Here is a 23,718-nt window from a genome sequence, read left to right as displayed (position 1 = left end):
TCCATATATACTTCCATATATACTTCCATACATGTTTTTAATTGGTACCAGGCTACGTTCAGACAAGAATTGTGAGGCTTGTGGGCGTCTTAGAGCAAAACAACTGACATGTACGTGAGAGTCTCACCTTTCGATGGTGGGGTCATATTAGTGAGCTGGTCGGATGCTACAGACAGAAGTTGGCAGATAAGAGGTACCGACTTCAAGCAAGTCCTGTGACTCTTGTGGGGGTCGTAGAGAAAATCGGAGAACATAAACATCAAAATAAGTAATTTTTTTTAAATCCCACATTTATGATTAGATGTTTCAAAATGTTTTTGTTTTTCATGTTTTGAACAGATATTTTGATCAATTTCATCCACAGCAACTTGTTATGAATATTTGTTTGTTATTCATTCAAAGTGTTGTGTTTCTGTGGTACTCAGGTGCTGAAAGATTGGTGATTGAGCTAACCTTAAATATGGGGTCTCCCTATCTATATATTTTCAGGGTACATACATCTACCTCTGTGTAAAATTTGGTGATTTTATCATAAAGTTGACTATTGACTCCAGATTTTTAGTTTAGCCTCGCACCACTAGTATACAAAAGATAGACTATTTTTTTTATATTCCCACATATTATTGGGAATTGGGAAAGAGTAGCTAGTCAGTTGCACAACTGAAATGTGCATTCAATTGAAATGTGTCTTCCACATTTAACCCAACCCCTCTGAATCAGAGAGGTGCAGGGGGCTGCCATAATCGACATCCATGGCGCCTGGTGAACAGTGGGTTAAATACCTTGCACAGGGACAGAATGACAGATTTTTACATTGCCAGTAACTAGTTGCTTGACAAAATCTTAAAATTTCAGAAGGATCAAATAGAGAGCTTTGAAATGATTAAACGTTTTACCCCCTTGGGGTCAAAATGTACCCCCCCCCCCCTTGCTGCCGTTAGGGTTAATACACTATAAGTGTATTTGTCCAAATACTTGACACCTTCAAATGGGGGGACAAGATGCATAAAATGCTTTCATTTCTAAACGGTTAAACAGATATGTACGAAAATACCCTCAAATAACAGGTGACATTCTGTACTGTCACCTCATATAAAACATTTGGTCTCTAATCTAAAATGCTGGAGTACAGAGACAAATTAAATGTTTTATCTTGACTGTCCAAATAAATATGGTGTGTTTGAACTTGAATTCATCTTTAAATATTTCACTTGATTTTCATTTGACATCAAAACATAATTTCTTGCGAAGGTCTGTGAATTATAACCACGATCTGTATGGGTGTGTATCTCAAGTCAGTATTTGGACTTTACACATAAACATTTGGTTTCTTACCTAATTAACAGATTATGCATATCTACAATATATGATTCATTTAATTGATAGAATTTCACTTATTTTCCTTTAATTATATGCCCAAATATTTTATCGTTTTTTTATAATTTCCAAATTGATTTGACAACCAACAGTGTTTGCCGGTGCTATTGTACCTTCTTCTGAGGATGTTCTGCATTATCTGTAATATGCTTTTAAACACCAAAGGTTTCCATTTATGGGAAGGTGAGCCATACCCAATCTGATGATGGGATGCCTCACTACTTCAATATGGGCCCTACTACTCTCAGCTATCGGATTTGGTAAGTTCATTTGACAGACAAAGAAATCCCAACCTTGGCCCTCCTGTGGTTACGGTATATAAGTGCAGTGTTAGGAATATTATGAATAAATGAATAAACAATATCCTAATTTTAAATAGAACTGTAACTAAGTAAACTTATACTCTGTTTTATTATATCTGATTAACAATATGAGTTCATAAGTGAGGGATTGTGGAGCCTGAAACAGGGGGTAAATACATTTAAATAAATGCCATTCCAGCCAGGTTGGAGGAGATTAGGAGTGAGGGTTTTTAAGTAAGCAGAAAAGGTCTTTAAACTATGGTTGAACCGACGAAACTTAGCTCTGGGGTGTTTTAGATAAGGCAGTGAGTGCATTCCTAGGTTTTCTATTAATTAGAACTGTCAGCTAAGTGGTGATCGATAATGGTGAGGGGTCAAAAGTTAATTTAGTTGTGTTGTGTGTCCTGTGTATGTGCTAGTGGGTCAGAATGAACATTGAATGAACTTTTAAAATTCCTTTGTCTCGGTCGAGAGGAGGAGATTCATTCCAGAAGCAATGAAATGACGTCATGTTATTGTATATAAACTGTTGCTCGTGGTAACGTGGCAGCGCGCTCCGAGAATAAATACTTTTATCTATTATTGATAAGACTGGTCTCCGTCTATTTTATGCAAACAAGAATCTTACAAATTCTCATAAAATAGATTAGGGGAATTCAATTAATGAAAACATATTGGAATAATTAAAATACAGTAACAGCAGTCCCCAGGTTTTTTTTATATGCAAAATAATAAATTAAACAGGGGATGTTGACGCCAGTCTGTGTGTTCAGTACCTGGTAGGTTTTAATTTAAACCATCCATAGTTAAACACAACAAGTTGTTTGATATTTAATAAAATAAATCAATTGACACCTCAGCTTATTACATCTAACAAATGCTGATAATAGATTAAATAAGAAACCCAAGATATAACTTTTATAGATTATTGGTTCTGTCAATAAAGATATTCAACTGATAATTCAATGTTGAATGTTTCTTTCCTTCTTATCTATTTCAGGCTGCATAGCTACACTGATCTCTGCAGAGGTATGTTGTCTCCCAATGCCAGATCATTTCACGCTCATATAATGGTAGATTAACATAGTGTAAAGAAATAGCTCTATTCTCAGTGTATTGACATGCGATGTTGTAGTCTGTATTAAGGAATAAGGTATCATTATTATTATTATAAAAATATAATTTGTCTTAATTATTGCTTGTACTATTTATATCCCAACAATATTATGGGCTATATGGTTGTGTTTTTCAGAGTAATGTAACACAAATGAACGGTAGGTCATTTATTAAATATAATTTCAACAAAAATCTGTATTAAGTAGCTACTATGATGTGAATAAACTGATATTTTTTAATTAGATAACAACCAATAAATTGGTTAAAAGCTACAATTGAATAACATTAAAATGTTGTCATTTAGCAGACACTCTTATCCAGAGTAATTTACAGGAGCAATTAGGGTTAAGTGCCTTGCTCAAGGACAGATACAGTTTTTTCACCTAGTCGGCTCAGAGATTCAAACCAGCAACCTTTTTGTTTACTTGCCCAATGCTCTTAACCGCTAGACTACCTTCCGCCCAACAACAAAGCATTCATTAATCCAAATGACAATGACTCATGACTCCACAACTACCATTTGTCATTGATTACTTATGTCACTTTTCCTCTGCTACTTGTCAAAATCTTAGAGCCACATCAGTGGAGCCCGGAAAACAGGTTAGTGTTCACAAGCATGTAGCTACACTCGCATCTGCTAACCATCAAATTTGATTTGAGTTATTGAGCGTTATTGTCGCTGTTTTTTTGTTGTGGAAAATTCTATGCCATAGTGGCTTTGACCTCTATATGGACAAAATTAAGCCTGTTATTTCAATTTTTTTCTGGAACAGAATGACGAACAATGCCTCACAAGGGGCCTGCAATTCAACAACACTGAATCAGGGCATTTCCAGGGTAGGTCTGTCCGGGTAGAGATGAGGTAGACATTAACAACAAAAAAAATGAAGGATGAGTGTTATTGGAATCTAGCTTTTAAAGCATTGTTACAAGTGTAAATTTTTTTTTATGACAGAAGCTTCATAAAACGTAGGCCTATGTAATAGGCAGTAATATCAGCACAACCAATCAGAACCGTTAAAACATCAGCAACATGGTCCTATTTGTTGTTCGATAGTGCCCTCTGGTGGCAAACCAATTAATAGCACCTACACCTATTATTTGTAAATATTCATGCACAAAAAAAATGGTTATCTGTTACATTTGTTCTCTGTACAAATGTATTAACGTATCTGTCTTCCTATTTAGATTTCTAAAGCTGTAGACACCCTGACTAACCAACTGTCCTGTGAGGGAGGGAACAACCAAAGCTTTCCTGAAGAGAAGTTCAGCGTGCTGCAACAAGACCTCAGACAGATTATGAAATTGGCCTTAAAAGTCTTCCTTCATTTGGTACTTAATCTTTTCATACTAAGACCTCACTCGCACATTTTACTAAACTAAGAATCATATTAGTATTAACTAAGAATCCCTATGGCAACTGCTTGGCCTCCGACCACATGTCACTACAGAGGGTAGTGTGTACAGCCCAGTACATCACTGGGATTAAGTTTCCTGCCATCCAGGACCTATATAATAGGTGGTGTCAAAGGAAGGCCCCAAAAAATAGGTCAAAGACTCCAGCCACCCTAGTCGTAGACTGTTCTCTCTGCCACCGCACAGCAAGCGGTACCGGAGCTCCAAGTCTAGGACCAAAAAGCTCCTTAACAGCTTCTACCCTCAAGCTATAAGACTCCTGAACAGCTAATCAAATGGCTACCCAGACTATTTGCGTTGTCCCGCTCCCCCCATCCCCTCTTTTATACTGCTGCTTCTCTCTGTTTATTATCTATGCATAGTCACTTTAACTCTACCTACATGTACATATTACCTCAATTACCTCGACGAACCTGTGCCCCCGCACATTGACTCTGTACCAGTACCCCCTGTATATAGCCTCCACATTGACTCTGTACCAGTACCCCCTGTATATAGCCTCCACATTGACTCTGTACCGGTACCCCCTGTATATAGCCTCCACATTGACTCTGTACCAGTACCCCCTGTATATAGCCTCCACATTGACTCTGTACCGGTACCCCCTGTATATAGCCTCCACATTGACTCTGTACCGGTACCCCCTGTATATAGCCTCCACATTGACTCTGTACCGGTACCCTCTGTATATAGCCTCCACATTGACTCTGTACCAGTACCCCCTGTATATAGCCTCCACATTGACTCTGTACCGGTACCCTCTGTATATAGCCTCCACATTGACTCTGTACCGGTACCCCCTGTATATAGCCTCCACATTGACTCTGTACCGGTACCCCCTGTATATAGCCTCCACATTGACTCTGTACCGGTACCCCCTGTATATAGCCTCCACATTGACTCTATACCAGTACCCCTGTATATAGCCTCCACATTGACTCTGTACCGGTACCCCCTGTATATAGCCTCCACATTGACTCTGTACCAGTACCCCCTGTATATAGCCTCCACATTGACTCTGTACCAGTACCCCCTGTATATAGCCTCCACATTGACTCTGTAACGTAATACCCTGTATATAGCCTCCACATTGACTCTGTACCGGTACCCCCTGTATATAGCCTCCACATTGACTCTGTACCGTAATACCCTGTATATAGCCTCCACATTGACTCTGTACCAGTACACCTGTATATAGCCTCCACATTGACTCTGTACCAGTACACCTGTATATAGCCTCCACATTGACTCTGTACCGGTACCCCCTGTATATAGCCTCCACATTGACTCTGTACCGGTACCCCCTGTATATAGCCTCCACATTGACTCTGTACCGGTACCCCCTGTATATAGCCTCCACATTGACTCTGTACCAGTACCCCCTGTATATAGCCTCCACATTGACTCTGTACTGGTACCCCCTGTATATAGCCTCCACATTGACTCTGTACCGGTACCCCCTGTATATAGCCTCCACATTGACTCTGTACCGGTACCCCCTGTATATAGTCTCCACATTGACTATGTACCGGTACCCCCTGTATATAGCCTCCACATTGACTCTGTACCAGTACCCCCTGTATATAGCCTCCACATTGACTCTGTACCGGTACCCCCTGTATATAGCCTCCACATTGACTCTGTACCGGTACCCCCTGTATATAGCCTCCACATTGACTCTGTACCGGTACCCCCTGTATATAGCCTCCACATTGACTCAGTACCGGTACCCCCTGTATATAGCCTCCACATTGACTCTGTACCGGTACCCCCTGTACATAGCCTCCACATTGACTCTGTACCGGTACCCCCTGTATATAGTCTCCACATTGACTCTGTACCGGTACCCCCTGTATATAGCCTCCACATTGACTCTGTACCGGTACCCCCTGTATATAGCCTCCACATTGACTCTGTACCAGTACACCTGTATATAGCCTCCACATTGACTCTGTACCGGTACCCCCTGTATATAGCCTCCACATTGACTCTGTACCGGTACCCCCTGTATATAGCCTCCACATTGACTCTGTAACGGTACCCTCTGTATATAGCCTCCACATTGACTCTGTACCGGTACCCCCTGTATATAGCCTCCACATTGACTCTGTACCAGTACACCTGTATATAGCCTCCACATTGACTCTGTACCGGTACCCCCTGTATATAGCCTCCACATTGACTCTGTACCGGTACCCCCTGTATATAGCCTCCACATTGACTCTGTACCGATACCCCCTGTATATAGCCTCCACATTGACTCTGTACCGGTACCCCCTGTATATAGCCTCCACATTGACTCTGTACCGTTACCCTCTGTATATAGCCTCCACATTGACTCTGTACCGGTACCCCCTGTATATAGCCTCCACATTGACTCTGTACCGATACCCCCTGTATATAGCCTCCACATTGACTCTGTACCGGTACCCCCTGTATATAGCCTCCACATTGACTCTGTACCGGTACCCCCTGTATATAGCCTCCACATTGACTCTGTACCGGTACCCCCTGTATACAGCCTCCACATTGACTCTGTACCGGTACCCCCTGTATATAGCCTCCACATTGACTCTGTACCGATACCCCCTGTATATAGCCTCCACATTGACTCTGTACCGGTACCCCCTGTATATAGCCTCCACATTGACTCTGTACCGTTACCCTCTGTATATAGCCTCCACATTGACTCTGTACCGGTACCCCCTGTATATAGCCTCCACATTGACTCTGTACCGATACCCCCTGTATATAGCCTCCACATTGACTCTGTACCGGTACCCCCTGTATATAGCCTCCACATTGACTCTGTACCGGTACCCCCTGTATATAGCCTCCACATTGACTCTGTACCGATACCCCCTGTATACAGCCTCCACATTGACTCTGTACCGGTACCCCCTGTATATAGCCTCCACATTGACTCTGTACCGGTACCCCCTGTATATAGCCTCCACATTGACTCTGTACCGGTACCCCCTGTATATAGCCTCCACATTGACTCTGTACCGGTACCCCCTGTATATAGCCTCCACATTGACTCTGTACCGGTACCCCCTGTATATAGCCTCCACATTGACTCTGTACCAGTACCCCCTGTATACAGCCTCCACATTGACTCTGTACCGGTACCCCCTGTATATAGCCTCCACATTGACTCTGTACCGGTACCCCCTGTATATAGCCTGTTATTTTACTGCTGCTATTTCATTATTTGTTATTTGTTATTTTTTACTTAATACTTTTTTCTTAAAACTGCATTGTTGGTTAAGGCCTTTAAGGGCTTGTAAGTAAGAATTTCACTGTAAGGTCTACCTACACCTGTTGCATTCGTCCCATGTGACTAATACAATTTGATTTGATTTGATTTCACGCTCACACCTGGTCATGAATTAAAATCAACATGGACGATGTTTGATTTTCAGAAAGTGTAAACAATGGAAACTGTCCAATTGATTTCAGGGCACCAATGAATCAAAGTCTGAGGTCCTGGATGTCTTTGGAGCTTTGAACAGTCTCAACAGCGATAACGATCAAAATGTGCAATTCATCCGCCTGTGGTTCAACGTCCAGCTGGTACCTCTTTTACCCCACATTACCGGAGACTTCCTGTCCCTGTTGAGCACAAGAGACTTCAGCTGCAGCTCCTATCAGGCACTGTGCGTTGACAATCATTCTGATTCCCATATTACTAAGGAAATTGTCCTCTTCTATGTTGTTTCATCTCAAATATTTTCTATTTAAGGGTCCTGGGATTGAGTGGTGAACTGGTATCCATTAATGAAGAGCAGAAACAATTGATCTACACTCACTTTATCCGTCTTTTCCTGTTCAGAAAGGGATCATCAGGTATTTCACATTTTAAGAATAGCAGAATTTGGAAATAGCTCTAACATGTAAGATTTAATTGTGTTGTCAAATAATGAATTCAGAAAGTAAAGTGATGTTTTAATTGCAGATCCTGGATGCTTGGGAAATGTAAATGAAAGTGCAGACTGGTTGTTGAAAAACTTTGGAAACTTTTCAAGCATTGCTGATTTAAAGGATCTGTATGAACTAAACCAGCATTTCTCTGCGGTGAGTATTTCATAATCTCATGAGGCACTGACGATGAAAATCATGGCAAAATATAAATCCATGATTAACACATGTTGTTATTTTTTTTTAGCTGGAGGTTTTGAAAATCCTTTCACCAAACCAGAAAGCTGAATTGATACTGGACCCAAGCACTGGCGCTCTGGAGAATGAGACTCTTGTGAAGAACGTTTTCATCAGCTTGCTGGAATCCCCAAGGGAAGAGCAGCTCAATGAGTTCTTTGTGACTTTTGTTGAAGTCACCAAGCAGGTCAGTACATCACTCTCTGGCTGGAATGGACCTTGTACAGTGAGACCTGGCTCTCGACAAAGTCATCTGACAAAACAATCAGGATGAATGGATGTCCTCCTAAACCATGAACCATTTATTTTCCAGGAAAACATCACTATCATCACAAACACAGCTGTAAGAGACACAATGCTAGACCTGACCTTGATGGCTCTTGCTCCCAAATTCGACGTTTTTGAGCCAAAAGACTTCCAGCTGTGGTTCCAAGTCAATCTGGTTGTTCTGCTGGCCAGCTTCCATCCTGGCAGATTGGTTGATATCCCCCTAAACATCACCTGTGAATCCTACAATGCCATGTAAGAGACTACTTTACCCCAAACAAACGTACAAGGGACTGCCTCGTAAAGTACAGATTGACAAAAGACTGTACTAATGTCTCTTTCCTTTTTCTCTCAGATTTACGGGTCTCAACCAAAGTTTGGAATCTCTTCCGCCTCACCTCTCACAGGGTGTAAAGGCAAGCTTGGATGCTCTGATGAAGACATTCCAACGTATGTTATAAACTGCTATATTTCAACAACAGACACTGTATCTTCTGAACCCAGCATTTATAGAACATTTAAAAAATCTCCAAAAAGGCATTCTATTATTTTGCTAACTCATATGCTCCCAAATCTTCCCGTTGATTGACTGACCTTATTTAAATTATCCCCCTCAAAGGTTGCTCAAGGCCTCCAGCTTTAATTGTGGTAAGTACTCTCTGAGTGGGATCTTATTTTAAATAGACCTTTTGTTTACGATATGGGAAAGGTCATGCATCTGGTATCTGCATTGTGGCATTGTTCAGAAAGCCAAAGCATCTCTTTTGTTTTCTCATTTAATTTCACACTGGTAACAATATTATTTCCCCCCCATATAGTGCAAAGAAACATTGGTCAATGGTAAGTTGATGCTAGCTGTGCAATTGACATTTTCTTGAATCAGATTGGCAATTTATGATTTGTGTCTGAAGAACTATTGTTTTTATGTTCTCTTTTGCAGAGAAACAACTTTGTGCTGGATTTAACAGGTGGGTTCAGTGCTGTCTTGCACAGTGCAGGTTGTAAGACATTGAGACACACAAGGTATCATTTGTAAACTAATAATGCATTTTTCATTACCGTTTCCTACAGCACACAACTGAAGCAACAAATGTCGATTGGGAATTCCAATGAATCCCTTTGCAATTTCAACATCTCTGAATATACCTGTTCCTCAGTAAGCTTTTTCAATTCACCACTAAATGTTGTCAGTAGCAACAGATACATTTATCTCGTCCTCAACTTCTTTATTGATGTTACTCATGTTGTCACAGTTGTCTAATTTGGTTCACGTCCCTGCATTCTTTTTTTTAAGACAACCCTTCTGTCAGCGGACAACTTGGTGACGATCCTGAAATGCCAATTGTCCAGCAAAAAGACTTACTCAACAGAAATGTGGAAGCTGTTCTTCCAAAACAATGCTGCTATTCTGGACCAGGCTCTTCTGGATTACTCCAGCATGGTATGTTGAATCCCAGAATTACAACAAAATGTTGGCAATGTGTGGATTTTGTCAATACACATCTGTTTATACCTTTCCAGAACCCCAACACCAGCAGTCCAGCTATGCCAAATGTCCTTGATGCCATTGGAGATGTCAAACTCAACAACTTCATGAATGCACAGCTGAACAACGCCAGCTTCGTTGACAAGTTGTTCCAGAAGATGCTCCGTCCATTCTTGGCATCTCCATCTAGGAATTTCCTCTCCTGTCTCAGCTCAAAGAACTTCAGTTGTCAGACCTACCAAATTGTGTATGTAAAACCATGATACCCAATGCCATTGTCAATACAACTGGTGATATGCCTACAATTGAATAAGAAGTCAAGATAACATAGGTAACATGGGCTCTGTTCTCTTTCAGCATTGAGACTCTAAGCAACCAATCAGCCTCCATGGACAGAGAGCAACAACGAGTGATCTTCACTCATTACATCTATCCATTCCTTTCAAGAAATGACTCATCAGGTAATAAATGGTTCTGGAAAGCACAAAAACATACACACTTCTCTGGGCCAATCCATTGAACTCATCTGCTTAGGGGAACTTAAAGTCCATTTGTTTAACTCTGCTTTTGTTTCAGATCCCGGCTGTGTCTCAAACACCAGTGGAAGCATGGACTGGCTCCAGAGGAACTTTGGCATCTTTTCTGTTTTTGCAGAACTGCAGGAGTTACAAGTCCTTAATCCCGACTTCTCCAGCGTAAGTGGCCTAGGTGTTTGTCTGGATGGTTATCCCCTCAATAACATTACCGCGCCACTCACTGACATGTGCCACCTTTCTTTTGCTTTTTCTATTTGTAGAAGGAATCACTGTCGCTGCTTACCCCAACCCAAGTGGCACAATTGACATTGACCTCTGGGGCATTGAATGACACAGATGACATTAAACTTGTGTTTACGCGGCTGGAGGAAGGTGACGCTTTCAAAAATGTTGACGAGTTTCTGACGCAACTGACCGCAAAGGAAGAGGTAATGCACTTCTGAGATAAACAAACTGCATGATTTCATCTTGACAAAGAGCAATCCCCATGTCTTCCTGTGTCTCCCTTTGTGGATAGTGAAAGACAACAAATGAGCAACGAGCAACATATCAATCTTCTACTTTCATGTATTACCGGCAAAGCTCGATGGAATGCCGTGATGAGTTGTGCAGTGTTGAGGAACTCTGGTCATGTGTTTCAACAGATTCCTGACATCCATCCAGCCGTGAGAGATGTGATGATGAATCAGACGTTCAACATCATCAGCCTTCAATTCCCAGAGTTCGAAACGCTGGACTGGATTGCATGGTTCGAAGTAAAGCTGATTCCCATCCTCCCCAGTTTGAATGAAGTCATGCTCACCATTGCTACCTCAAACGTCAACTGCACCAACTACCAAGTCATGTGAGTAGGGGCCAACTTCCTGCTAAAATTAGCCATGGATTCGATGACTAAAATCTATTGCAAATGTGGGGTGGAAGCGTCATGAGTGTATCTTTTCCCATTTACAGTGTAAATGGAATGGACAGAGCTTTCCCTGAAATGACTCAGGATAGAAGAGAAGGAATCGCAAGAGTCCTGCTGAAATACCTGAGGAAATCTGTGCACCTCATCAATGGACCAGGTAGGACTCACCAAGCAGGTTGTTGTGCTCATTGGCTTTCTGTTTGATTCTTCATCGCCTATGCTGAATGAAGCGTGCTTTTTTTGAAAGGAGTGAACAGTTGGCATGTTGCTTCCTTCTCTATTGAATATAACATCAATGTACTCCACTTTTCAATAACCAAAATGGCCATACATGTCTTTTAGCTTGCAGGCAGGACATCCACGATGACAATGACTGGCTTGCAATCAACCTGGGTTCATACTCCGAGTACACAACCTATTCGGATCTCAAAGACTTCAACATCTCAGGGGTAAAACAATTGTTTGCCAGTGTTCTTTGCATGACCAGAATTGACTAGTTTGACACTGCTCATGTGTGGAATTATGGCTATTTAGAGGGCTAATGCATTGTATTCTGTTGTCTTCTTCTCCCCAGGTGGCAGTTCTAGACTCCCTCTCACCAAACCAGAAAGCTGAATTGATACTGGACCCAAGCACTGGCGCTCTGGAGAATGAGACTCTTGTGAAGAACGTTTTCATCAGCTTGCTGGAATCTCCAAGGGAAGAGCAGCTCAATGAGTTCTTTGTGACTTTTGTTGAAGTCACCAAGCAGGTCAGTACATCACTCTCTGGCTGGAATGGACCTTGTATAGTGAGACCTGGCTCTCGACAAAGTCATCTGACAAAACAATCAGGATGAATGGATGTCCTCCTAAACCATGAACCATTTATTTTCCAGGAAAACATCACTATCATCACAAACACAGCTGTAAGAGACACAATGCTAGACCTGACCTTGATGGCTCTTGCTCCCAAATTCGACGTTTTTGAGCCAAAAGACTTCCAGCTGTGGTTCCAAGTCAATCTGGTTGTTCTGCTGGCCAGCTTCCATCCTGGCAGATTGGTTGATATCCCCCTAAACATCACCTGTGAATCCTACAATGCCATGTAAGAGACTACTTTACCCCAAACAAACGTACAAGGGACTGCCTCGTAAAGTACAGATTGACAAAAGACTGCACTAATGTCTCTCTTTCCTTTTTCTCTCAGATTTACGGGTCTCGACCAAAGTTTGGAATCTCTTCCGCCTCACCTCTCACAGGGTGTAAAGGCAAGCTTGGATGCACTGATGAAGACATTCCAACGTATGTTATAAACTGCTATTTTTCAACAACAGACACTGTATCATCTGAGCCCAGCATTTATAGAACATTTAAAACATCTCCAAAAAGGCATTGTGTTATTTTGCTAACTCATATGCTCCCAAATCTTCCCGTTGATTGACTGACCTTATTTAAATTATCCCCCTCAAAGGTTGCTCAAGGCCTCCAGCTTTAATTGTGGTAAGTACTCTCTGAGTGTGAGCTTATTTCAAATAGACCTTTTGTTTACGATATGGGAAAGGTCATGCATCTGGTATCTGCATTGGAGCATTGTTCAGAAAGCCAAAGCATCTCTTTTGTTTTCTCATTTAATTTCACACTGGTAACAATATTATTTCCCCCCCATATAGTGCAAAGAAACATTGGTCAATGGTAAGTTGATGCTAGCTGTGCAATTGACATTTTCTTGAATCAGATTGGCAATTTATGATTTGTGTCTGAAGAACTATTGTTTTTATGTTCTCTTTTGCAGAGAAACAACTTTGTGCTGGATTTAACAGGTGGGTTCAGTGATGTCTTGCACAGTGCAGGTTGTAAGACATTGAGACACACAGGGTATCATTTGTAAACTAATAATGTATTTTTCATTACCGTTTCCTACAGCACACAACTGAAGCAACAAATGTCGATTGGGAATTCCAATGAATCCCTTTGCAATTTCAACATCTCTGAATATGCCTGTTCCTCAGTAAGCTTTTTCAATTCACCACTAAATGTTGTCAGTAGCAACAGATACATTTCTCTCATCCTCATCTTCTTTATTGATGTTACTCATGTTGATGTCACAGTTGTCTAATTTCGTTCACATCCCTGCATTATTTTCTTTAAGACAACCATTCTGTCAGCGGACAACTTGGTGACGATCCTGAAATGCCAATTGTCCAGCAAAAATACTTACTCAACAGAAATGTGGAAGCTGTTCTTCCAAAACAATGCTGCAATTCTGGACCAGGCTCTTCTGGATTACTCCAGCATGGTATGTTGAATCCCAGAATTACAACAAAATGTTGGCAATGTGTGGATTTTGTCAATACACATCTGTTTATACCTTTCCAGAACCCCAACACCAGCAGTCCAGCTATGCCAAATGTCCTTGATGCCATTGGAGATGTCAAACTCAACAACTTCATGAATGCACAGCTGAACAACGCCAGCTTCGTTGACAAGTTGTTCCAGAAGATGCTCCGTCCATTCTTGGCATCTCCATCTAGGAATTTCCTCTCCTGTCTCAGCTCAAAGAACTTCAGTTGTCAGACCTACCAAATTGTGTATGTAAAGCCATGATACCCAATGCCATTGTCAATACAACTGGTGATATGCCTACAATTGAATAAGAAGTCAAGATAACATAGGTAACATGGGCTCTGTTCTCTTTCAGCATTGAGACTCTAAGCAACCAATCAGCCTCCATGGACAGAGAGCAACAACGAGTGATCTTCACTCATTACATCTATCCATTCCTTTCAAGAAATGACTCATCAGGTAATAAATGGTTCTGGAAAGCACAAAAACATACACACTTCTCTGGGCCAATCCATTGAACTCATCTGCTTAGGGGAACTTAAAGTCCATTTGTTTAACTCTGCTTTTGTTTCAGATCCCGGCTGTGTCTCAAACACCAGTGGAAGCATGGACTGGCTCCAGAGGAACTTTGGCATCTTTTCTGTTTTTGCAGAACTGCAGGAGTTACAAGTCCTTAATCCCGACTTCTCCAGCGTAAGTGGCCTAGGTGTTTGTCTGGATGGTTATCCCCTCAATAACATTACCGCGCCACTCACTGACATGTGCCACCTTTCTTTTGCTTTTTCTATTTGTAGAAGGAATCACTGTCGCTGCTTACCCCAACCCAAGTGGCACAATTGACATTGACCTCTGGGGCATTGAATGACACAGATGACATTAAACTTGTGTTTACGCGGCTGGAGGAAGGTGACGCTTTCAAAAATGTTGACGAGTTTCTGACGCAACTGACCGCAAAGGAAGAGGTAATGCACTTTTGAGATAAACAAACTGCATGATTTCATCTTGACAAATAGCAATCCCCATGTCTTCCTGTGTCTCCCTTTGTGGATAGTGAAAGACAACAAATGAGCAACGAGCAACATATCAATCTTCTACTTTCATGTATTACCGGCAAAGCTCGATGGAATGCCGTGATGAGTTGTGCAGTGTTGAGGAACTCTGGTCATGTGTTTCAACAGATTCCTGACATCCATCCAGCCGTGAGAGATGTGATGATGAATCAGACGTTCAACATCATCAGCCTTCAATTCCCAGAGTTCGAAACGCTGGACTGGATTGCATGGTTCGAAGTAAAGCTGATTCCCATCCTCCCCAGTTTGAATGAAGTCATGCTCACCATTGCTACCTCAAACGTCAACTGCACCAACTACCAAGTCATGTGAGTAGGGGCCAACTTCCTGCTAAAATTAGCCATGGATTCGATGACTAAAATCTATTGCAAATGTGGGGTGGAAGCGTCATGAGTGTATCTTTTCCCATTTACAGTGTAAATGGAATGGACAGAGCTTTCCCTGAAATGACTCAGGATAGAAGAGAAGGAATCGCAAGAGTCCTGCTGAAATACCTGAGGAAATCTGTGAACCTCATCAATGGACCAGGTAGGACTCACCAAGCAGGTTGTTGTGCTCATTGGCTTTCTGTTTGATTCTTCATCGCCTATGCTGAATGAAGCGTGCTTTTTTTGAAAGGAGTGAACAGTTGGCATGTTGCTTCCTTCTCTATTGAATATAACATCAATGTACTCCACTTTTCAATAACCAAAACGGCCATACATGTCTTTTAGCTTGCAGGCAGGACATCCACGATGACAATGACTGGCTTGCAATCAACCTGGGTTCATACTCCGAGTACACAACCTATTCGGATCTCAAAGACTTCAACATCTCAGGGGTAAAACAATTGTTTGCCAGTGTTCTTTGCATGACCAGAATTGACTAGTTTGACACTGCTCATGTGTGGAATTATGGCTATTTAGAGGGCTAATGCATTGTATTCTGTTGTCTTCTTCTCCCCAGGTGGCAGTTCTAGACTCCCTCTCACCAAACCAGAAAGCTGAATTGATACTGGACCCAAGCACTGGCGCTCTGGAGAATGAGACTCTTGTGAAGAACGTTTTCATCAGCTTGCTGGAATCTCCAAGGGAAGAGCAGCTCAATGAGTTCTTTGAAACTTTTGTTGAAGTCACCAAGCAGGTCAGTACATCACTCTCTGGCTGGAATGGACCTTGTACAGTGAGACCTGGCTCTCGACAAAGTCATCTGACAAAACAATCAGGATGAATGGATGTCCTCCTAAACCATGAACCATTTATTTTCCAGGAAAACATCACTATCATCACAAACACAGCCGTAAGAGACACAATGCTAGACCTGACCTTGATGGCTCTTGCTCCCAAATTCGACGTTTTTGAGCCAAAAGACTTCCAGCTGTGGTTCCAAGTCAATCTGGTTGTTCTGCTGGCCAGCTTCCATCCTGGCAGATTGGTTGATATCCCCCTAAACATCACCTGTGAATCCTACAATGCCATGTAAGAGACTACTTTACCCCAAACAAACGTACAAGGGACTGCCTCGTAAAGTACAGATTGACAAAAGACTGCACTAATGTCTCTTTCCTTTTTCTCTCAGATTTACGGGTCTCGACCAAAGTTTGGAATCTCTTCCGCCTCACCTCTCACAGGGTGTAAAGGCAAGCTTGGATGCACTGATGAAGACATTCCAACGTATGTTATAAACTGCTATTTTTCAACAACAGACACTGTATCTTCTGAACCCAGCATTTATAGAACATTTAAAAAATCTCCAAAAAGGCATTGTGTTATTTTGCTAACTCATATGCTCCGAAATCTTCCCGTTGATTGACTGACCTTATTTCAATTATCCCCCTCAAAGGTTGCTCAAGGCCTCCAGCTTTAATTGTGGTAAGTACTCTCTGAGTGGGAGCTTATTTTAAATAGACCTTTTGTTTACGATATGGGAAAGGTCATGCATCTGGTATCTGCATTGTGGCATTGTTCAGAAAGCCAAAGCATCTCTTTTGTTTTCTCATTTAATTTCACACTGGTAACAATATTATTCCCCCCCCCCATATAGTGCAAAGAAACATTGGTCAATGGTAAGTTGATGCTAGCTGTGCAATTGACATTTTCTTGAATCAGATTGGCAATTTATGATTTGTGTCTGAAGAACTATTGTTTTTATGTTCTCTTTTGCAGAGAAACAACTTTGTGCTGGATTTAACAGGTGGGTTCAGTGCTGTCTTGCACAGTGCAGGTTGTAAGACATTGAGACACACAGGGTATCATTTGTAAACTAATAATGTATTTTTCATTACCGTTTCCTACAGCACACAACTGAAGCAACAAATGTCGATTGGGAATTCCAATGAATCCCTTTGCAATTTCAACATCTCTGAATATGCCTGTTCCTCAGTAAGCTTTTTCAATTCACCACTAAATGTTGTCAGTAGCAACAGATACATTTATCTCGTCCTCATCTTCTTTATTGATGTTACTCATGTTGATGTCACAGTTGTCTAATTTCGTTCACATCCCTGCATTATTTTCTTTAAGACAACCATTCTGTCAGCGGACAACTTGGTGACGATCCTGAAATGCCAATTGTCCAGCAAAAATACTTACTCAACAGAAATGTGGAAGCTGTTCTTCCAAAACAATGCTGCAATTCTGGACCAGGCTCTTCTGGATTACTCCAGCATGGTATGTTGAATCCCAGAATTACAACAAAATGTTGGCAATATGTGTGGATTTTGTCAATACACATCTGTTTATACCTTTCCAGAACCCCAACACCAGCAGTCCAGCTATGCCAAATGTCCTTGATGCCATTGGAGATGTCAAACTCAACAACTTCATGAATGCACAGCTGAACAACGCCAGCTTCGTTGACAAGTTGTTCCAGAAGATGCTCCGTCCATTCTTGGCATCTCCATCTAGGAATTTCCTCTCCTGTCTCAGCTCAAAGAACTTCAGTTGTCAGACCTACCAAATTGTGTATGTAAAGCCATGATACCCAATGCCATTGTCAATACAACTGGTGATATGCCTACAATTGAATAAGAAGTCAAGATAACATAGGTAACATGGGCTCTGTTCTCTTTCAGCATTGAGACTCTAAGCAACCAATCAGCCTCCATGGACAGAGAGCAACAACGAGTGATCTTCACTCATTACATCTATCCATTCCTTTCAAGAAATGACTCATCAGGTAATAAATGGTTCTGGAAAGCGCAAAAACATACACACTTCTCTGGGCCAATCCATTGAACTCATCTGCTTAGGGGAACTTAAAGTCCATTTGTTTAACTCTGCTTTTGTTTCAGATCCCGGCTGTGTCTCAAACACCAGTGGAAGCATGGACTGGCTCCAGAGGAACTTTGGCATCTTTTCTGTTTTTGCAGAACTGCAGGAGTTACAAGTCCTTAATCCCGACTTCTCCAGCGTAAGTGGCCTAGGTGTTTGTCTGGATGGTTATCCCCTCAATAACATTACCGCGCCACTCACTGACATGTGCCACCTTTCTTTTGCTTTTTCTATTTGTAGAAGGAATCACTGTCGCTGCTTACCCCAACCCAAGTGGCACAATTGACATTGACCTCTGGGGCATTGAATGACACAGATGACATTAAACTTGTGTTTACGCGGCTGGAGGAAGGTGACGCTTTCAAAAATGTTGACGAGTTTCTGACGCAACTGACCGCAAAGGAAGAGGTAATGCACTTTTGAGATAAACAAACTGCATGATTTCATCTTGACAAATAGCAATCCCCATGTCTTCCTGTGTCTCCCTTTGTGGGAAGTGAAAGACAACAAATGAGCAACGAGCAACCTATCAATCTTCTACTTTCATTTATTACCGGCAAAGCTCGATGGAATGCCGTGATGAGTTGTGCAGTGTTGAGGAACTCTGGTCATGTGTTTCAACAGATTCCTGACATCCATCCAGCCGTGAGAGATGTGATGATGAATCAGACGTTCAACATCATCAGCCTTCAATTCCCAGAGTTCGAAACGCTGGACTGGATTGCATGGTTCGAAGTAAAGCTGATTCCCATCCTCCCCAGTTTGAATGAAGTCATGCTCACCATTGCTACCTCAAACGTCAACTGCACCAACTACCAAGTCATGTGAGTAGGGGCCAACTTCCTGCTAAAATTAGCCATGGATTCGATGACTAAAATCTATTGCAAATGTGGGGTGGAAGCGTCATGAGTGTATCTTTTCCCATTTACAGTGTAAATGGAATGGACAGAGCTTTCCCTGAAATGACTCAGGATAGAAGAGAAGGAATCGCAAGAGTCCTGCTGAAATACCTGAGGAAATCTGTGCACCTCATCAATGGACCAGGTAGGACTCACCAAGCAGGTTGTTGTGCTCATTGGCTTTCTGTTTGATTCTTCATCGCCTATGCTGAATGAAGCATGCTTTTTTTGAAAGGAGTGAACAGTTGGCATGTTGCTTCCTTCTCTATTGAATATAACATCAATGTACTCCACTTTTCAATAACCAAAACGGCCATACATGTCTTTTAGCTTGCAGGCAGGACATCCACGATGACAATGACTGGCTTGCAATCAACCTGGGTTCATACTCCGAGTACACAACCTATTCGGATCTCAAAGACTTCAACATCTCAGGGGTAAAACAATTGTTTGCCAGTGTTCTTTGCATGACCAGAATTGACTAGTTTGACACTGCTCATGTGTGGAATTATGGCTATTTAGAGGGCTAATGCATTGTATTCTGTTGTCTTCTTCTCCCCAGGTGGCAGTTCTAGACTCCCTCTCACCAAACCAGAAAGCTGAATTGATACTGGACCCAAGCACTGGCGCTCTGGAGAATGAGACTCTTGTGAAGAACGTTTTCATCAGCTTGCTGGAATCTCCAAGGGAAGAGCAGCTCAATGAGTTCTTTGTGACTTTTGTTGAAGTCACCAAGCAGGTCAGTACATCACTCTCTGGCTGGAATGGACCTTGTACAGTGAGACCTGGCTCTCGACAAAGTCATCTGACAAACAATCAGGATGAATGGATGTCCTCCTAAACCATGAACCATTTATTTTCCAGGAAAACATCACTATCATCACAAACACAGCCGTAAGAGACACAATGCTAGACCTGACCTTGATGGCTCTTGCTCCCAAATTCGACGTTTTTGAGCCAAAAGACTTCCAGCTGTGGTTCCAAGTCAATCTGGTTGTTCTGCTGGCCAGCTTCCATCCTGGCAGATTGGTTGATATCCCCCTAAACATCACCTGTGAATCCTACAATGCCATGTAAGAGACTACTTTACCCCAAACAAACGTACAAGGGACTGCCTCGTAAAGTACAGATTGACAAAAGACTGCACCAATGTCTCTCTTTCCTTTTTCTCTCAGATTTACGGGTCTCGACCAAAGTTTGGAATCTCTTCCGCCTCACCTCTCACAGGGTGTAAAGGCAAGCTTGGATGCACTGATGAAGACATTCCAACGTATGTTATAAACTGCTATTTTTCAACAACAGACACTGTATCATCTGAGCCCAGCATTTATAGAACATTTAAAACATCTCCAAAAAGGCATTGTGTTATTTTGCTAACTCATATGCTCCCAAATCTTCCCGTTGATTGACTGACCTTATTTAAATTATCCCCCTCAAAGGTTGCTCAAGGCCTCCAGCTTTAATTGTGGTAAGTACTCTCTGAGTGGGAGCTTATTTTAAATAGACCTTTTGTTTACGATATGGGAAAGGTCATGCATCTGGTATCTGCATTGTGGCATTGTTCAGAAAGCCAAAGCATCTCTTTTGTTTTCTCATTTAATTTCACACTGGTAACAATATTATTTCCCCCCCCATATAGTGCAAAGAAACATTGGTCAATGGTAAGTTGATGCTAGCTGTGCAATTGACATTTTCTTGAATCAGATTGACAATTTATGATTTGTGTCTGAATAACTATTGTTTTTATGTTCTCTTTTGCAGAGAAACAACTTTGTGCTGGATTTAACAGGTGGGTTCAGTGCTGTCTTGCACAGTGCAGGTTGTAAGACATTGAGACACACAGGGTATCATTTGTAAACTAATAATGTATTTTTCATTACCGTTTCCTACAGCACACAACTGAAGCAACAAATGTCGATTGGGAATTCCAATGAATCCCTTTGCAATTTCAACATCTCTGAATATGCCTGTTCCTCAGTAAGCTTTTTCAATTCACCACTAAATGTTGTCAGTAGCAACAGATACATTTCTCTCGTCCTCATCTTCTTTATTGATGTTACTCATGTTGATGTCACAGTTGTCTAATTTCGTTCACATCCCTGCATTATTTTCTTTAAGACAACCATTCTGTCAGCGGACAACTTGGTGACGATCCTGAAATGCCAATTGTCCAGCAAAAAGACTTACTCAACAGAAATGTGGAAGCTGTTCTTCCAAAACAATGCTGCAATTCTGGACCAGGCTCTTCTGGATTACTCCAGCATGGTATGTTGAATCCCAGAATTACAACAAAATGTTGGCAATATGTGTGGATTTTGTCAATACACATCTGTTTATACCTTTCCAGAACCCCAACACCAGCAGTCCAGCTATGCCAAATGTCCTTGATGCCATTGGAGATGTCAAACTCAACAACTTCATGAATGCACAGCTGAACAACGCCAGCTTCGTTGACAAGTTGTTCCAGAAGATGCTCCGTCCATTCTTGGCATCTCCATCTAGGAATTTCCTCTCCTGTCTCAGCTCAAAGAACTTCAGTTGTCAGACCTACCAAATTGTGTATGTAAAGCCATGATACCCAATGCCATTGTCAATACAACTGGTGATATGCCTACAATTGAATAAGAAGTCAAGATAACATAGGTAACATGGGCTCTGTTCTCTTTCAGCATTGAGACTCTAAGCAACCAATCAGCCTCCATGGACAGAGAGCAACAACGAGTGATCTTCACTCATTACATCTATCCATTCCTTTCAAGAAATGACTCATCAGGTAATAAATGGTTCTGGAAAGCGCAAAAACATACACACTTCTCTGGGCCAATCCATTGAACTCATCTGCTTAGGGGAACTTAAAGTCCATTTGTTTAACTCTGCTTTTGTTTCAGATCCCGGCTGTGTCTCAAACACCAGTGGAAGCATGGACTGGCTCCAGAGGAACTTTGGCATCTTTTCTGTTTTTGCAGAACTGCAGGAGTTACAAGTCCTTAATCCCGACTTCTCCAGCGTAAGTGGCCTAGGTGTTTGTCTGGATGGTTATCCCCTCAATAACATTACCGCGCCACTCACTGACATGTGCCACCTTTCTTTTGCTTTTTCTATTTGTAGAAGGAATCACTGTCGCTGCTTACCCCAACCCAAGTGGCACAATTGACATTGACCTCTGGGGCATTGAATGACACAGATGACATTAAACTTGTGTTTACGCGGCTGGAGGAAGGTGACGCTTTCAAAAATGTTGACGAGTTTCTGACGCAACTGACCGCAAAGGAAGAGGTAATGCACTTTTGAGATAAACAAACTGCATGATTTCATCTTGACAAATAGCAATCCCCATGTCTTCCTGTGTCTCCCTTTGTGGATAGTGAAAGACAACAAATGAGCAACGAGCAACATATCAATCTTCTACTTTCATGTATTACCGGCAAAGCTCGATGGAATGCCGTGATGAGTTGTGCAGTGTTGAGGAACTCTGGTCATGTGTTTCAACAGATTCCTGACATCCATCCAGCCGTGAGAGATGTGATGATGAATCAGACGTTCAACATCATCAGCCTTCAATTCCCAGAGTTCGAAACGCTGGACTGGATTGCATGGTTCGAAGTAAAGCTGATTCCCATCCTCCCCAGTTTGAATGAAGTCATGCTCACCATTGCTACCTCAAACGTCAACTGCACCAACTACCAAGTCATGTGAGTAGGGGCCAACTTCCTGCTAAAATTAGCCATGGATTCGATGACTAAAATCTATTGCAAATGTGGGGTGGAAGCGTCATGAGTGTATCTTTTCCCATTTACAGTGTAAATGGAATGGACAGAGCTTTCCCTGAAATGACTCAGGATAGAAGAGAAGGAATCGCAAGAGTCCTGCTGAAATACCTGAGGAAATCTGTGCACCTCATCAATGGACCAGGTAGGACTCACCAAGCAGGTTGTTGTGCTCATTGGCTTTCTGTTTGATTCTTCATCGCCTATGCTGAATGAAGCGTGCTTTTTTTGAAAGGAGTGAACAGTTGGCATGTTGCTTCCTTCTCTATTGAATATAACATCAATGTACTCCACTTTTCAATAACCAAAACGGCCATACATGTCTTTTAGCTTGCAGGCAGGACATCCACGATGACAATGACTGGCTTGCAATCAACCTGGGTTCATACTCCGAGTACACAACCTATTCGGATCTCAAAGACTTCAACATCTCAGGGGTAAAACAATTGTTTGCCAGTGTTCTTTGCATGACCAGAATTGACTAGTTTGACACTGCTCATGTGTGGAATTATGGCTATTTAGAGGGCTAATGCATTGTATTCTGTTGTCTTCTTCTCCCCAGGTGGCAGTTCTAGACTCCCTCTCACCAAACCAGAAAGCTGAATTGATACTGGACCCAAGCACTGGCGCTCTGGAGAATGAGACTCTTGTGAAGAACGTTTTCATCAGCTTGCTGGAATCTCCAAGGGAAGAGCAGCTCAATGAGTTCTTTGTGACTTTTGTTGAAGTCACCAAGCAGGTCAGTACATCACTCTCTGGCTGGAATGGACCTTGTACAGTGAGACCTGGCTCTCGACAAAGTCATCTGACAAAACAATCAGGATGAATGGATGTCCTCCTAA

At 41.9% G+C, this 23,718-nt stretch overlaps 1 protein-coding gene and 1 pseudogene across 1 annotated transcript; both read left to right on the top strand.

Moving 5' to 3' along the window:
• The window catches only part of LOC149975304 (uncharacterized), a 31,994-nt pseudogene extending 21,609 nt beyond the window's left edge, over positions 1–10,385 (top strand).
• Positions 10,386–14,234: 3,849 nt separating this feature from the next.
• LOC118941507 (uncharacterized) lies at positions 14,235–15,337 on the top strand. Its single transcript, XM_090211614.1, has 3 exons — positions 14,235–14,582; positions 14,684–14,851; positions 15,068–15,337. The coding sequence occupies exons 1-3, from the start codon at positions 14,337–14,339 to the stop codon at positions 15,269–15,271; spliced, it is 618 nt and encodes a 205-aa protein (XP_090067740.1). The 5' UTR covers positions 14,235–14,336; the 3' UTR covers positions 15,272–15,337.
• The last annotated feature ends 8,381 nt before the right edge of the window (positions 15,338–23,718 follow it).

The sequence above is a fragment of the Oncorhynchus mykiss genome, chromosome 19 (assembly GCF_057628025.1).
Source record: "Oncorhynchus mykiss isolate SJ-2025 chromosome 19, ASM5762802v1, whole genome shotgun sequence".
Classification (NCBI taxonomy): Eukaryota; Metazoa; Chordata; class Actinopteri; order Salmoniformes; family Salmonidae; genus Oncorhynchus; species Oncorhynchus mykiss.
The sequence above is the reverse complement of the archived record's forward strand: the minus strand, read 5'-3'. Positions and strand labels throughout refer to the sequence as shown.

Coding starts and splice junctions, on each gene's coding strand:
- LOC118941507 (XM_090211614.1), top strand. CDS start 14,337: ATGACTCATCAGGTAATAAATGGTTCTGGAAAGCACAAAAACATACAC. Junction 14,583..14,683: donor TTAATCCCGACTTCTCCAGC/GTAAGTGGCCTA, acceptor TTCTATTTGTAG/AAGGAATCACTGTCGCTGCT. Junction 14,852..15,067: donor AACTGACCGCAAAGGAAGAG/GTAATGCACTTT, acceptor GTGTTTCAACAG/ATTCCTGACATCCATCCAGC.